The following is a 16,416-nucleotide window of genomic DNA, read 5'->3' as shown; positions in this document are numbered from 1 at the left end:
ATCGCAGTCAGTGATGCAAAAGTTGTGATAAATACCAAGGATTTGTATAGTAAACTTACTATACAAATCCTTACGATCTTATAAATACCTAAATCTAGTCGAGGTTATTTTTAATGTGTTTTTTGTTGGCGAGAAAAAATAGTGTACTGTCTGTCACAAAGTCGCTTGCAATAACAGTAAGCTAACCAGTTGAGTTTAAATGCTTTATTCCTCAAACTTTATGGTAAAAAGCTACAAAATATAAAAAGAACATCATAAGTAAACATAAAATACTCGTTTTCATTTATAAAACACACAATCAAGCAAATGTCTATATTTTGTAAACTGTTAGTGTTAAATTGGCGTTCCATAGATTGTTTTTTCAACAGAGTTCCACTGTGTCACAATATTTCACAAAAAATCAGGTAAATAGTTCAGGTAAGTATGATAAATCAATGTGTAGAACTGTTTATAAGGTAAGTATGCTCCGGTAATAGTTTGTGGTAAGTTTTCGTAGGTTCAAAGTAGGTCGGCTGCTGAACGGTAGCATTTCGGTTGCCTGGTCCATTGGAAGCATAATTTATACCGATTATGCATATGACCGATGTTGTCCATATAAGAGAAGTTCAAATAAATGTATGATGTCGTATATTACTTACACTGTGCTGACATATAGCAACAAATTTCCATGCGGTGTCCATGATGTAAACAAAAACGAAAGTAAGTAAATGGGAGACAACTCCAAATGCTCAGGTAATTCACAGTACGGTCAGCACGTTTAACAACGGAGACAGCACACTCCCCTTCTGATATCACCCAGATATCACTATTCAAAGAAAAGATAAAGAATATATACACTTGTCCATTAATCCTATGCCTAAATGTACGTTTCACTGAGATGCAGAATGCAGTAACACCAATTCCGTAATCGGACGCAGGTAAGTCGTTTGTTTTCCATCCTTCATAATTCGAACTTCAGTTTTTCTTACCATCTTATCTTCACTCGGAAAGATGTGCGTTACTATTCCGACTGGCCATTCATTCCTATGGGCGCTTTTATCCTTAAGAAGGACAACATCGTTTTCTGAAAGATTCGGAGTAGCAGATTGCCATTTGCGCCTAGTTTGTAGTGTCTGTAGATACTCCCGTCGCCACTTATTCCAGAACATTTCAGCCATCACTTGAACCCGTTTCCATTGGGCCTTGTACATGTCGGTGATGTCAAGGTTGCTGAAGGAGTCATCCGCCGATTCCGTCTTGTGAGTCAATAGAGCTGATGGTGACAAGATTTCTGGAGACTCGGGATCACTTGAAACTGAAACAATCGGGCGAGCGTTAACAATGCTACATACTTCAGCCATCAGAGTAGTTATAACTTCTATGGTTATATCCTTTGCTTTTGTTTCCAACATAATTGAATCCAAGATTCTTCTAGTTGTCCCTATCATCCTTTCCCACACTCCTCCCATGTGTGAGGAGTGTGGCGGGTTGAAAATCCAAACACTTCCCTTTGTAAGCAGAAAATCTTTCACTGGGCCATGTTCAATATTTATGACATCTATTTTCAAACTATTTGTTGATCCGACAAAATTCGTTCCATTGTCTGAGCGAAATACCTTGACATGTCCACGAATAGCAATAAATCTCCTTAGCGCATTTATGAACGAAGAAGAACTCATGTCATTAATCACTTCTATATGTATAGCTCGTATGGTCAAACAGGTGAAAAGAACCGCCCAACATTTATTATGAGATAAACCTCCTCTTGTTCGTCTTGCTACTACACTCCAAGGGCCAAATACATCCAAGCCAACGAACGTAAACGGAGAAGCTGGCGTGAGACGGTCTACTGGTAGGTCTGACATTTGTTGAATTTGCACTCTTGCTCGAAGTTTGCGGCATTTGAAACATTGAAAAATTACAGACGATATGACTCGCTTTCCTCCAACTATCCAAAATCCAGCGCTTCGTACAGCACCTTCGGTGAAGTGTCTCCCTTGATGGAAGACCAACTCGTGACAATATCTAACTATAAGGGTAGCAAGATAGTGCTTTCCTGGTATAATCAGTCAGGGGACTTACTTAAATAAGTGATTTTCTAAATCACTGATTTAAGTAACATTATTTCCATAAAGGTTGGAAGTTAGAGTTGTCTTTCTTTAATAATCACCTATTTAAGTAGTACAAATTAATCACTAGAAGAAGTGATTTAATTTTACTGTAGCTTTAAATATAGAATACTAATGATCCAGGGACTAATTATGTTTCTAAACTTATCAGAACCAACATCTGTGTTGTCTAGGATGACCAGGTCATTTCAGGTGATGACCTTGTACTGAATCTAGGATAATGACATAAAAATCACTTGTTTAAGTATCAGACCTCAATTTCCTTCCCAAAAATCACTTCTTTAAGTATCATTCTTTTAATAATCCCTACTAATTTCAACACCCCCGAACAGTGAGATTTTTATCGCGAACAGTAGAATGTTATTACATCATCTGAAAGATGAAACCTTGAACTTCACAGGAAAAATACTCCCACTGCTGGGAAAAATCTTTTAAGAAAGTATCAGTTCATTATGTAAAGCCATTATTATAGCATTTTTTCAACTAAAATAGAATTTTCAGCTAAATGATAGCATCAAAGGCAGAAACCTTTCTACTTTAAAGAAGCAAAAAGTTTATTTTTTTAAAATTTTACTAATTAAAAGATATTATTTAAACCTATGTGTTTAAAATTTGGAAAAAAATACAAAATTCCAATTTGTGACAAAACCACGATTTTGCTACTCAAATAAGTGATTTAAAAATCACCTATTTCAGTAAGTCCCCTGACTGATAATAATGGGATTCTTTTCATTAGAACTGATATCAGCCCTACTCAGTCTGCCTCCTACACGAAGTAATCCATCATTGTCAAGAACAGGATTCAAGGTAAGTATTGAACTGGTCTTAGACACACACAAATTTTCCTTTAGACAAGAAAGTTCACTATCGTATGCTTCACGTTGAACGACACGGATAATGAATTTCTGAGCTTCTTCAAAGTTATGAACGGATTTGCAGTCTACACAACTATGCCATCCATGAAAGGTTCCTGAGAAAACGGTTGAAAGAAAGTGCTTCAGTCTTGCGATTGCTCTGACTAATGCCATCCATGATGAAAATCTTTCGAAGCGATTCGATCCTAGTTTTGCAATGTCATTTACATTCGTTTTGCTAACTGTAACTAATGGTCTTATCTCTTTATCAGTGTCTGTATTTTCCAACGGAAAGTCTGGTATAATGTGCTGTGATGAAGTTCCTTTATCTAAATCCTTCCTAGTCAAAAAATCTGGTCCAATCAGCCAGGAACTGTTCTTGATCTGCGAGGCATGTGAAGGCCTAGTAGCATAGTCTGCAGGGTTTAAGTCCGTGCGAATATAAGTCCATTGATCAGGCGCCGACACACTCCTGATCCGTTCCACTCTATTACTGACGTACTTGAAAAATCTTCTACTTTGGTTGTGGATATATCCCAATACCACTTTACTATCCGAATAGAATACAGCTTTGTCGATATATGTGTCTAGCTGATTCTTAATTATTGCATACAGTTCAGTCGCTAGAACAGCCGCGCACAATTCTAGGCGGATAATAGTATGGCTGTGTATCGGTGACACTTTAGCCTTTCCAATGACAAACTTGACTTCCGTGACTGCACTACTAGACTCTGTTCTCAAATAAGCAACTGCAGCTATAACTTGTTCAGATGCGTCGCAAAAAATGTGTAGCTCTTTCTTTACAGCTGCTGACAATCCTTCCGTTGCATATGTACGCGGAATTTGTAAACATCGGAGATCTTTTAATGAGTCTCGCCATGTTTCCCACTCTGTACGATGTTCTTCCGGTAACGGCTCATCCCAATCCTTAGTTCCTGAAATAAGCTTACGCAGAAACATTTTCCCTTGTACCGTTATTGGTGCCAAAAATCCTATAGGATCAAACAAGCTGTTCACAACAGATAATATTCCTCGTCTCGTGTAGGGTTTTTCATCGGTTGATACATCAAACGTGAATGTATCAGAGGCCAGATTCCAGCATAGGCCTAGACTTCTTTGTACAGGTAAGTTTTCCGGTTCTAATTTAATGTCCTTCAAATCTTTAGCTAAGTCATCATTAGAGAATGCAGACATAACTGTGACGTCGTTTGAGGCAATTTTATGCAACCTCAGATCGCCGTTCGTCTTGAGCGCCTCTTGTGTTCGCCTCATGAGGTCAATAGCCTGAGAACTATTTGGTAGTGAATTTAACCCGTCGTCTACGTAGAAGTTCCGAACGACATAATCTTTAACATCTTTCCCAAATTCAGTTTCGGAGATCTCAGCAGTTCTTCTCAGCCCAAACGTGGCAACTGCTGGCGATGGCGAATTGCCGAACACATGTACCGTCATTCGATAGTCTATAAGTTCCTGATTGGGATCATTATCCTTGTACCATATGAATCGTAAGAAATTTCTATGTGTCTCTGTCACTCGGAAGCAATAAAACATTTGCTGTATATCTGCAGTAATGGCAATAGGCTCCTTTCTAAAGCGAAGAAGTACACCCAACAAGTTGTTTGTAAGATCCGGACCTGTGAGGAGTACATCGTTCAATGATATCCCCTTGTACTTCGATGAAGAATCAAAAACTATGCGCACCTTGTCCTTTTTTCTCGGGTGATATACACCAAAAACTGGAAGATACCAGCACTCTTCGTGTTCTGTTACAGGTGGCGCTAACTCTGCATGTCCTTGTTCTAGTATTCCTTGCATGAATTCAGTGAACTGGTATTTCTTAAGAACGTCCCTTTGTAGTGTTCTATCTAGGTTTCTTGCTCTGAATAAAGCATGTGCACGATTATTCTGTAAAACAGGTCGTGGAGATCGAAAAGGAAGTGGTGCTATCCAATGATCGTTCTTATCCTTGTGCATATCTTTGTTCATTATTTCCAAAAACGTTCTGTCTTCTACTGACGTTCCTGTTTCGTTGTCTTCCTTTGTTCTTTCAAATATGGTCATTCCAAATGAATCATCTTGGTCGTTTAAAACGAGGTCGCTTGGTGTTTCTTCCATAACTTTAATGTTGTTTGGACAAGCCTTGAAGATCGACTCCCTGCTGGTTCCAGATACGAATGTTTTGTTGACATTTACTACTTCTGGAGCATGCACTTTCCCCAAGCATGCCTCTCCAACAATTACCCATCCTAATGGTAATTTCTGGGCGTATGGAGATTTCCTATGACCAATGCGTTGATCAAACACGTGATACGCCTCTGGTAAATCCCTTCCAATCAACAGAAGGGTTGATGCAGTTTCATCCAAACTCGGAATAAATCCACAAATGTCATGTAAATGAGCGTATGACTGTGCTACCTCCTTTGTAGCAATTTCGTCCTTCTGATCAGGTATTTGGTTGCATTCTATCAATGTTGGGAGTTCTAACTTTGATTGTCTATCTAATGACTCCACAATAAAGTTACAAGCTCTCCTTCCTGTGTTGACAGTACTTCCTGAACATGTAGATAAAGTGTATTCCATAGAACTTCCGTTCAATCCGAAAATGTCAAAAAATGTAGACCTGGCTAGCGACCTGTTACTTTGGTCGTCTAGAATTGCATATGTCCTTATAGCATTTTCTGGCTTACCATCTGGGTAAACATCTACGAGCAATGTCTTTGCACACGATTTCCCACTGAAACCCTCACCACATATTTGCGTACATCTGGATGACACATCTGTTTTTTCAATCTCCCCTTCGTGATTGGAAACAGGAGAAGACAATTGTGTTCCTTTTTCTATATGTAATGCTGTTGCGTGTCTTTAACTTCCACAGTCTGAGCATTTTATACTCTCCTTACAATCTTTCTTCATGTGGTTGCTCGTGCCACAGCACCTGAAACATATCCCGTTCTCCTTTAATAGCTTCCTACGTTCACTTATAGACATGGCTTTAAATGCCCGACAATTGTTCAGTGTATGACCGCCCGTTTTATGAAATGAGCATTTCTTCTCAATACTGTTGTTATTCAAATCTGAGTTCGGTAAGACATCTGTTTTTCTAGTTGAAATAAAGGACCTGTCAGCTGTGCTCCTTGGCAACGTCCTACTTGTTTTATCATGCTGATTTGTCGTCTCGTAGAAGAAAGAAGGGTCATTTTTAATCCTGCTCATGTCTCTGATGAATTCCACAAATACAGAGAAAGGTGGAAAGGTGACTTCATTCTTCTTTTTATTTATATCACTGCATGATTGGTCCACTTCTCTTGAATCCCATAAGGAAGCTTGTTAACGATTGGCAGAACTCCTGTAGAAGAATCGAAGTAAGCTAATGATGAGCTGTACTTTTCATTGCATTTAGTAGATTCAATTTCACCCAAAATATCTGCTAATTCATAAAGTTTTTTATGGTCTTTGTTTGTTAGTTTAGGAAAGTTCTTCAATTTAGACTTTAGTGTAGCTTCTACTAATTCTGGACTCCCATATCTTTCGTCTAAGCGCTCCCAGATTCTTTTGAGTCCTCTTTGTGGATCACTGTGATTTGAAGCTCTAATACTTGTTGCATTTTTACTGGATTCCGGTCCTAACCACTTTATCAAAAGATCTAGTTCCTCACTGGTGTTAACACTTAGCTCTTGCATAATACTAAGAAATGTAGACTTCCATAGTGTGTAAAATTCTGGTCTGTCGTTAAAACTTCTGAGACGGGTCAGTAGTAGATCCTTCTTGAGTAAGAATCTGGTAAACTCTGAAGTGATTGATTGTTCTGTGTTTGCAGGTGGAACACGAGCAGTATGCATCAAATTACGTGGAGTTGGTACGAAGTCAGGATACTGTCTTTGAATAGGTGTGACTAAATCCTCTCTTTCTGTAGGCTGATTTACAGTATTTTTCACTTGCTCCTCAACAAATTTATTCGTACGTTCAACAACATTAATATCTTGGTTGACATCGTACTCACTAAGTGCTAGACCACTACGAACTTCTTCTTCAGCCTCGTAAACTTCCAGCTCGACTTTGGCTGCTTCGGTTTCCTTCTTTTGAACAAGCATATTTAAGTCAACCTGTAACTCTGCTTTTTGTCTAGACACTTTAGCATTTGATAACTCCTGCTGTTCCTCAATCATAGCCTTTTGTTTGTGTATCTTTGCCTCTTCTTCGGCAAACTTTAATTTTGTCTTTGATGCCTCAAGTTCCGCACGTTTTTGAACTAAAATGGAACTTCTCTTTGAATTAGCACTGCTCCTACCTGATCTATGCGAGGATGCTTTTGATTGCAAAGTGAATGTTTTAGTTTTCGTGAATATTACGAGCACTGTCTATTACCATATTGTGAGATTTGATGACATCCATCAGGTATTCAGCTTCCTTTTGACTCTCGTTAGTTTTTGTACGTACTAAAAAGTTTGTATATTCTTGTGAGGTGGCTGTATATTTGACATATATGGAATTTAATTTATCGTTTAAAACACGTAATGATTCAAGCGTTGTTTGGTTTTCTATATCAGAAATCAATGCTTCGATATTGGTCCACAGTTTTTGTAGTTTTGATAAATATGCAGCTTTATTAGACTGATGTAAGTCTTCTCCTTTGTCTGTTAACGTCCTATCTCTTTTAGTGTTTTTGTCTCCTGAATCCGCCATTTTGATTTTCCAAAAATACTGTGTAGGCTTGACAAATAGTCCCTTCCTGTATAGTATTCCTGACCTGGTTCCTTGTTATATGTGTAAAAGTCTTTTTACTGTACTGTCTGTCACAAAGTCGCTTGCAATAACAGTAAGCTAACCAGTTGAGTTTAAATGCTTTATTCCTCAAACTTTATGGTAAAAAGCTACAAAATATAAAAAGAACATCATAAGTAAACATAAAATACTCGTTTTCATTTATAAAACACACAATCAAGCAAATGTCTATATTTTGTAAACTGTTAGTGTTAAATTGGCGTTCCATAGATTGTTTTTTCAACAGAGTTCCACTGTGTCACAATATTTCACAAAAAATCGGGTAAATAGTTCAGGTAAGTATGATAAATCAATGTGTAGAACTGTTTATAAGGTAAGTATGCTCCGGTAATAGTTTGTGGTAAGTTTTCGTAGGTTCAAAGTAGGTCGGCTGCTGAACGGTAGCATTTCGGTTGCCTGGTCCATTGGAAGCATAATTTATACCGATTATGCATATGACCGATGTTGTCCATATAAGAGAAGTTCAAATAAATGTATGATGTCGTATATTACTTACACTGTGCTGACATATAGCAACAAATTTCCATGCGGTGTCCATGATGTAAACAAAAACGAAAGTAAGTAAATGGGAGACAACTCCAAATGCTCAGGTAATTCACAGTACGGTCAGCACGTTTAACAACGGAGACAGCACAAATAGCATGTTTTATACCGATAAAGTCAGTCATATTGCAGCTGAGTCAATTAAAGCTTTGTGGTGTATATATACTGATAAAAAACCTGCTGATTTAATAAATCCTACAATAAAGGAGAATTAGATTTTAAAGAATCTTTTAAAATCTTTTTGATGAGATTGGACAGGACATTGAAGTACAGAACATTATACAAGGGCAATGCAGCCGAACACATCATCAAAAGCTTAATCACAATGTCTGATGAAAGCACGTGAATGGCCAGTCACTGGTAGTCCGAATGATCATCAACAGTGGCTTCTAGATCTGTTTAGAAACCTTCCCTACTTTCTGTGTATACCCATGTCAAGTCAAGAGAAAACTGATAAGTTTAAGGAAGCGACAAAAACTACGACTGCTGTTATTTGGAGAAAGATTATATGCAGCCGTCAACAAACCAATTATGCAATTCGTTATAACGATTTTAATTCGCTATCCTAAATTACAAAAAAAATGTGATAACGAATAACAAAATCTGGTATAACGATTTCCACCAATTCGTTATCACAAATTTAATTTGTTATAACAAATTATACAATCATGATAACGAATTTAAATCGTGGTTTCGAATTCAAATTATATTTATGGAAGGTCCTAAAATGGGCTTCTGTAAATAGCGCAAATGTGTAACGCCCATGATAACTATAGTATTTCCCGTATTACGATTTATGACGTTACTATAAAATGCGTACGGACAAAGCTAGGCGGTAAGAGACATTTATATAATTTATTTAGATCTGCAAGGGAAAACATTGTTAAGTATCAGTATATTAGGATATGTGACTACACTTTTTTCCACGGTCTTTTCAAAATAATATTAAAAAAAGTGGTCCAGCCAATTTTATAATACTCGGCAGATGACAGTAGATTCAGAGAAATATGAGATAAGTAGCAAGCTGACATTGAAGACCCATTCGTGGCCTACCGGGCTGTTGTCTGCTCTTTGGTTCGAATTGTTGTCTCTCTGACAAATTCCCCATTTCCATTCTCAATTTTATTCCTTTCTGATACTCAATATAAGACTTTCGTAAATTAATGAAGGCAAAAATTCGTAAGGGTTCCGTGGAACCCAGTATCTCGCCTCCTTTTGTTGTAAGTCGCAGGGTCAACAGAAATGGGGAATACATTATAAAAATTATAAAAAAATATTCTTTAGATAATATATGTTGATTGTTAGATGCTTTTGTCCAAGTTTGGTAAAATCCAGGACGGTTTTTGAATCTAATACCCTGGTAAATGTTTTAAAAACTTTAACTGCATGCAGACTGTATGTAATGTTAACTGGAACTGTCCATTTATTAGTAAAATGATTTGGTGTTTTTTACAAAATTTCCTTCTAGATACTAGCTTTTGATCATAAACTAGTTTCTGTCCATGTTCGCTACAAATCCAGTAAAGCTTAAGAAAATTATTAAAAAATTAAAACTTAAATCACAGATTGAATGTAATGTTAAGTGACAGAAAAACTAAGTCCGGTTATAAGTAAAATACGGATAAATTTAAACAGGATTTTTTTTTATACAAAATTTCCTTTTGAATACAACATATTATGATCATAAACAAGCTTCTGTCCAAGTTTGGTACAAATCCAGGATATTTAAAAAAAAAAGTCATTAAAAATTTAAAAACTTGAACCACAGAGTGAACATTTGTTGACGTTGCTGTCGCCGCCACCACCGCTGACGACGACGGAATGTGGGATAGTTCTGTCTCGCTTTAGCGACAAAAGTCACAGGCTCGACAAAAAAGCAGTGTAAGGAAACTATATGTAACAAATGGTAAATTAGGTTTATTATATATATAAACATGCAGAGACATATATTTATATACACGCCATGTATACACCACTTTCGAAATACATCTGAATATCTATATTTCGACCAATATTTCTGTGTATTTGATTTACTGATCATTGATCTATGACCATACCAAAAAGACAGAAGACTAGTTAAAATTTATAGAACCTCAGGCATGTGTCTTTGAAAAATACTTATATACGTGTGTCATGAGCAAATCACTGTAACTTGAATAGCTGCAGTACCAAGTTTATCTAAATGAAAAAAAAATGTTATACCATTGCGAATACTACTGCCTAGTAAAAAGGACATCCCATTGCAATTTATTTTAGCAAATAAGACGTTTCGGACATGTAGCCCATTTGGTCTTGGTCATATCGTACTTGGTAGTTTCGCAGGAACATGTCACGTACCATTTCGTGGGTCATGTAATACTAGTTGTTTCAGCCATACATTTATATTGAATTAAAAGAGAGAGTTTTTTATACATATTTTTGTTGTTATGTACATTTATATCTTAAAAAATAATTATAACACTTTTTTTTATTTGTTTAATCGGAGACCAGAGATCGATATGTACCAGATATAATATATCCCTGGTTTTAAATAGTTTATACAGCTATAGTCATTTATATAAGTAAAATTTAAAGTTAATTAGGGAAAACATACACACAAAATAAAAACTAAGGAATAACAAATACTACTAGATCATACAATTTCAAGGAATTCTGGTTAGCGTTATATCAGAGACTAGTACGGTCCTGTCTAGACTCAATTTGTCATATTTTCTTGTATGTGTTTACTGGTTTCCTGTTCAGACCATAACATCTACAGGTTCTGCCAATAAAATCGACATCGAGGGAAGCATACCAATTTTATAAACAAGGTCAAGGGTCGAGTTACATCATCAAAAGGTTGCTAATTTATTAGGATCAAGTATCTATATATGTTTTTTTCTATATCCTTGTTTACATTCTTTATTCGTGCACTTATCAGCAATGTATGGAAGGTAAGTTTGCAGTTACATGGCCATCTAAACGGGTAAACTAACATCACACTTTATCTTCAAGAAAATCTTGTGCGTAAAAGACAAACCTATGCACCTGGAAAAGAATTAAGGCATGACAGTGCTAATATTTAAGGCATGACAGCGCCAATATAGAACTAATGTATGCATTTTGTATATATATATCAGATTTTGTTATTCTCATCAGTGGCGGATCCAGGGGGGGGGGGGGGGGTTCCGGGGGTGCGCACCCCCCCTTTATTTTTGCCGATCAATGCATTTGTATCGGGACATATGTTTTGCGTCCCCCTTTGCCCTGGGTTAGCACCCCCCCTTTCGAAAATTCCTGCATCCGCCCCTGCTCATTTTAAAATTCAAAGCCTAAATCATTAATGTTAAAAATTATTTTGGCTTTTGCCATTCTGGCACATAGTCGAAGGCTATATTACATAATCTCATAATCTGTATAAACTAGTAAAGGCACACTTCATCACTTCCACCACTATCAGTCTATCATTGTAAAGTGTATACAAAATTTACTCGTACATTGACTTGAACTAAATCGAACAGAATTTTAACTGATAGAGCAATACCACAAAATCAATAGCACTCTACCATGTTAAAGTGTTATGAATACTGAATTTCAAACCCAAATATGATGATTTCATGCATTTTAAACAAAAAGTTCAATTCATAAAATAATATAATTAACTTTTAATCATTACTGTTAATCATAGTTTATATCCTGGTTAGATGTAAAAGCAAGCGGATAAAAAAAAAATGTATTAATATCAATATATTTTCATTCTAAATAAGACATTTTCCTGACCATGCACTTTTCAACTTTCCTTGTTTTGATTTTGTTGTCCCATGAACTTGCCATTCCCTCAGTGAGTCTGCTGCTTTATTGATTAGTATATGTACATGTACGTGTAGTTTACTGTTTGTTTCCTTTGAACACTGTTATTTGTACAGAATATTAAAGAAACTATTACTTACCATAGACTTTTTGTGCTGATGTGGTGATTAACAATCGGTAATCAATCAATTACTTTCTATGTTTACATTTCAGATAAAATGATCCAATGTAGATCTATACAAGTTATTTCTCTGTACAGAAAATTACTCAGGAAGGGGAGATCACTTCAGTTTACTGACAAAGATTACTATTTCCAAAGAATTCGTTCAGAGTTCGAGAAAAATAAAACCTTAGAAAGGAAGGAAGATATTCAGAGATGTATTGAGGTAATTTAAAAATGCAAATCATATTCATTTGGCATCCAACTTTTCATCTTTCAAAAAACCTATGGGAGTTCAAAAATCAGTTCTTTTTCGTGATGTATTTACATTGTTCCTGATATATAAATGCAAATTTTGGGTAAGTTTGTTCTCGTAATTACATGCTTGCTGCAGTAAAATTGTGAAGGGTCGTTACTGCAATTCAAGTCCAGGTCAAACCAAAATCCTGAGTACAATGTATTGGTATTTGCCTCATTTTAGCAAAGTACACAACACAGATTGGCCTTTTCATAATTTGGGTTGGATGATCATGAACTGTCTTTCTGGAAACTGTTACTATATGTGAACAAGAACATTTAAAAATCAGGCTAAGCAATGTTGGTCTACCATCTAGAACAAAACAGCAAAAAAGGGAGAAGGTTTTGTACCATTAAAACATTTCACTCCTCTGCAGTTGTTTGCACCTGTCCTAAGTCAGGAATCTGATGTTCATAAGTGTTTCTCATTTTTCATTTTTATATAGATTAGACTGTTGGTTTTCCTGTTTGAATGGTTTTACACTAGTAATTTTTGGGGCTCTTTATTGCTTGCTGTTCTGTGTGAGACAAAGCTCTGTACTAAAGGCCGTACCCTGACCTAAAATGGTTTACTTTTATAAATTGTTACTTGGATGTCCAGAGAGTTGTCTCATTGGTACTCATACCACATCTTCCTATATCTATTAACAACATGTTCTTATCCTGATTTGCATGTAATATTTGTCATTGAACCAATCAATCTCTGTTTTTGGTAAGCAGCTATTTGTCTATATATATATATCTCAATGAAAATTGTGTTTCTTTGCATAAATGGAAGCAAAATTAGCATTCCATTTAAGCTGTGATGTAAATTTCTGAAGGGTACTACAAACTTGTCTCTTCTGGAGCTTGGTGTATAGTTTCATACATTTGTAGTTCAACCATTTTAAAAATTCAAAACTGAAAGTCGTGAGATGGGCAATATAGGAAAGATGTACTGACATAAGTGGTCTCTAAACACATTAACTCCAAATAGAGCTTTCGTTAGTAGAAACCATATTAACTATGTGTATCAGTGAGAAAAATGTAAAAGCATAAAAATATAGTATATATATACCAATACACATAATTAACAGCACCTGGTGATGTTTCATAGCCTGATCGGTTTCGGTCCAAAAAGGACCTTCATCAGATGCAGAATGGTGGATTAATGTTTGCACCCTATTTATATAGATATGGTAACTGGCGGTTGAGTTAACCAGCGGTTCAGATTGAAAGTTGTGAGATGGTTTATTTCTTTCTAAAAATTTAAGGCCTTAGTGCATTAAACAGGTAACTTTTATAATCCTTTGTATGCTGAACTTTTTTATATATTTTCAGAAAGGACAAGTTTTTCTTGAAAGAAATGCGTTAGTTTAAAAAGACAAATTCAGCTAAAAAAGACATTAAAATGCACAATCCAGATCTCCACGCTGACTTAATATTGGCAATACAAAGTGGAGATAACTCTGTTGTGAAATCTATATTGGATATTGGATGTGACCAAGAATCTCTTGATTCTGCTTTGTGCTGGGCAAGCCGTTATGGGAACATTGAAGTTGTTCAGAGTTTATTACTGAATGGGGCTAACCCAAATGCACGAGTCTGGGGAGGATTCACCCCACTTTTATGGGCTGCTATGTTTTCACCCAATGTTAATGTCTTATCTGTATTGATAGAAGCCGGCAGCAATGTAAACTGTTTTTCAAATAAACGTCGACAAACACCATTGCATGCTGCTGCTATCAGGGGAGATAATCTAATGACCTCAATGCTTTTAGAATCTGGTGCCAATGTGGATGCTCAAGATTACATGTACAAGACACCTCTTCTTCATGCTGTATTGAAAAACATTCCATCTTGTGTTAAAATTCTTCTGCACCATAACTGTAATGTTAACATGAGTGGGTGGTTTAACGGGACAAGTGTGTCACCACTAATACAGTCATTAATTCAGAACCAGTTGGAAACCACCAAAATGCTTATTCTAGCAGGTGCAAAGTTCAGCAAAGAAGCTATATACCAAACATACACTATCAATCAGTATTACCATACAGCTGAAAGCTTTCACTTTGATGTAAGACCAGTTTTTCTTCAGCAACAATGTAGAATCTGTATTCGTAGTTTACTCAAACCTAAATTTATTGAAAAATTGAATCAAATGCCCTTACCAACATTAATAAAAGAATTTCTGAGCCTAGAGGAATTGAAATATATTTGATTGCATGTTTTTTTTATTCGACATCAATTGATTGATTTATATATTTAGAAAAGATTCAGAGTTGAATAGAAAGTTATCTATATATAATTAAATATAACTGTATATTTGTTTTGACTACCAATTATACATTTTTTTTGTAATACCAATGTAAATGTAGCTTTTTTTTCCTATGTACAAAATGTTTATTTATACAAAATTATACATACATATGTATAATTTGTCAAACACAAAGACATGGTAGGCTGCTAGCGTAACTTCTGTTACAATATATTTGCTTCTTCAACAATAAATGGGCTATATCAAAAATATTGCATACATCTTTGGCTCGTTGAAATAATAAGTGGAGTTAAAAGAATATGCACTTTATTTTATTTTTTAAACACTACTGAATGGATTCTTTCAAACTAAGTAACAAATATGTATAGGAAGCACACAAAATTGTTAAAAACCTTTCTAAAAAATGTCTTAATATCTTCAACTCAACAAATTAAATTCCATATATTTAAAAACATTTAGAAATGTTGTTGACCAAAGGTGTATGCAAATATTTATAAAATCTTTTACATAGCCAATTTATATTAACTGTATCTTGTCTCAGATACTGGTGACAGTGCATTTAGCATTTAGAGGAATTTTAACTCATTTTTCATTCAAATGCATTTTTGTTTTGTTATATATTATGAATTAATTAATATTCTTTTTTTGAGAAATAATTATTTTAACCAAATTGTGCTCTGTAATTTTAGTGTGATTTTGGTGAGTCTCCACTATTTAAAAATAATATGTTACTATAAATACAATATAGTTAATTCAGTTATGTGATATACCATTATGTACCATTATGTGTTTGTTTTGTTATTTTTGTTTGATTAAAAGACATTTCCATTTTATTTTAATTTGTTTAATCAGATCAAAGAAAAACTTCTTTGCTGAAATGCAAATTGAGGTTTCACCAAGAAATTGACATTAAAGTTTCATAATTATACTTTTCAAAAAAAGGGACAACTTTTATTTCTTAATAGATTACTTTTTATTTGATCTGTTTATAAGTGCCAGTATCACCCGGCTTAGCTCTTAAAAAATTGTATCTCATAACATTGTGTTAAACATGCTTGACCCAGCCATTATTATTTTTAATTCTAATTTGACATGCTTCTTTTGCTTTGTGAATAAACCCATGCTCTAAATCCAATAAAATTTGTTTGTACATGCGTATATTGACAACTGCAGAATAATGAATTTTATCAAATAAGCATGCATTTAATATATTTAATTAACTTAAAAAACTTCCACACTCTTAAATGATGCACATGTTGTTACTAATTCATTTATTATGACTGTAATGTGTTGCAAATGGAAATTGACATATTTGACCTAGATATGACAGCTGTTCATGCTGGCTGTTCAAACTCCTCCCTCTGAAAAATCACATTGCCAGTCGTTTGCCTTTTTACAAACTAAAAAAGGGAGGTTCAGTGAAGAGCTTACACAAACGCTGTACACTTATATATATATCACACATAAATATTATTTTAGCCCTCACTATCGCTCGTGCAAAAATAATCACGAATATAATGCCTACCCATGTTAAAACTACAATAAAGTATAGCTTGCATCAATTATTTCTTAATTTGACTGATCAATAATAGACAGAACTTATTAAGCCATCTTTCTGGTTCTTTT

The 16,416-nt window shown here is 35.2% G+C and overlaps 4 protein-coding genes across 4 annotated transcripts; 1 reads left to right on the top strand and 3 right to left on the bottom strand.

The window, feature by feature from the left end:
* Nucleotides 1–125: 125 nt before the first annotated feature.
* LOC139513488 (uncharacterized) lies at nucleotides 126–2,039 on the bottom strand. Its single transcript, XM_071302043.1, has 2 exons — nucleotides 639–2,039; nucleotides 126–231 (listed from the first exon to the last, which is right to left on the bottom strand). Exon 1 carries the CDS (start codon nucleotides 1,842–1,844, stop codon nucleotides 870–872), a length of 975 nt encoding a protein of 324 aa, XP_071158144.1. The 5' UTR covers nucleotides 1,845–2,039; the 3' UTR covers nucleotides 126–231; nucleotides 639–869.
* A 761-nt stretch (nucleotides 2,040–2,800) lies between these two features.
* LOC139511089 (uncharacterized) lies at nucleotides 2,801–6,175 on the bottom strand. The gene is made up of 2 exons (XM_071297659.1): nucleotides 6,112–6,175; nucleotides 2,801–5,799 (listed from the first exon to the last, which is right to left on the bottom strand). The coding sequence occupies exons 1-2, from the start codon at nucleotides 6,173–6,175 to the stop codon at nucleotides 2,801–2,803; spliced, it is 3,063 nt and encodes a 1,020-aa protein (XP_071153760.1).
* Nucleotides 6,176–6,237: 62 nt separating this feature from the next.
* On the bottom strand, nucleotides 6,238–7,128 carry LOC139511088 (uncharacterized). Its single transcript, XM_071297658.1, has one exon. It carries the CDS (start codon nucleotides 7,126–7,128, stop codon nucleotides 6,238–6,240), a length of 891 nt encoding a protein of 296 aa, XP_071153759.1.
* Nucleotides 7,129–12,321: 5,193 nt separating this feature from the next.
* LOC139513509 (26S proteasome non-ATPase regulatory subunit 10-like) lies at nucleotides 12,322–15,623 on the top strand. Its single transcript, XM_071302098.1, has 2 exons — nucleotides 12,322–12,462; nucleotides 13,854–15,623. Exon 2 carries the CDS (start codon nucleotides 13,924–13,926, stop codon nucleotides 14,731–14,733), a length of 810 nt encoding a protein of 269 aa, XP_071158199.1. The 5' UTR covers nucleotides 12,322–12,462; nucleotides 13,854–13,923; the 3' UTR covers nucleotides 14,734–15,623.
* The last annotated feature ends 793 nt before the right edge of the window (nucleotides 15,624–16,416 follow it).

Source organism: Mytilus edulis, chromosome 2, assembly GCF_963676685.1.
Source record: "Mytilus edulis chromosome 2, xbMytEdul2.2, whole genome shotgun sequence".
In the NCBI taxonomy this organism is placed as follows: domain Eukaryota; kingdom Metazoa; phylum Mollusca; class Bivalvia; order Mytilida; family Mytilidae; genus Mytilus; species Mytilus edulis.
Note: the sequence above shows the minus strand (reverse complement) of the source record. Positions and strands in the feature narration are given on the sequence as shown.

Coding starts and splice junctions, on each gene's coding strand:
- LOC139513488 (XM_071302043.1), bottom strand. CDS start 1,844: ATGTCAGACCTACCAGTAGACCGTCTCACGCCAGCTTCTCCGTTTACG.
- LOC139511089 (XM_071297659.1), bottom strand. CDS start 6,175: ATGAGCAGGATTAAAAATGACCCTTCTTTCTTCTACGAGACGACAAAT. Junction 5,800..6,111: donor AAATCAGCATGATAAAACAA/GTAGGACGTTGC, acceptor CATTACATATAG/AAAAAGGAACACAATTGTCT.
- LOC139511088 (XM_071297658.1), bottom strand. CDS start 7,128: ATGATTGAGGAACAGCAGGAGTTATCAAATGCTAAAGTGTCTAGACAA.
- LOC139513509 (XM_071302098.1), top strand. CDS start 13,924: ATGCACAATCCAGATCTCCACGCTGACTTAATATTGGCAATACAAAGT.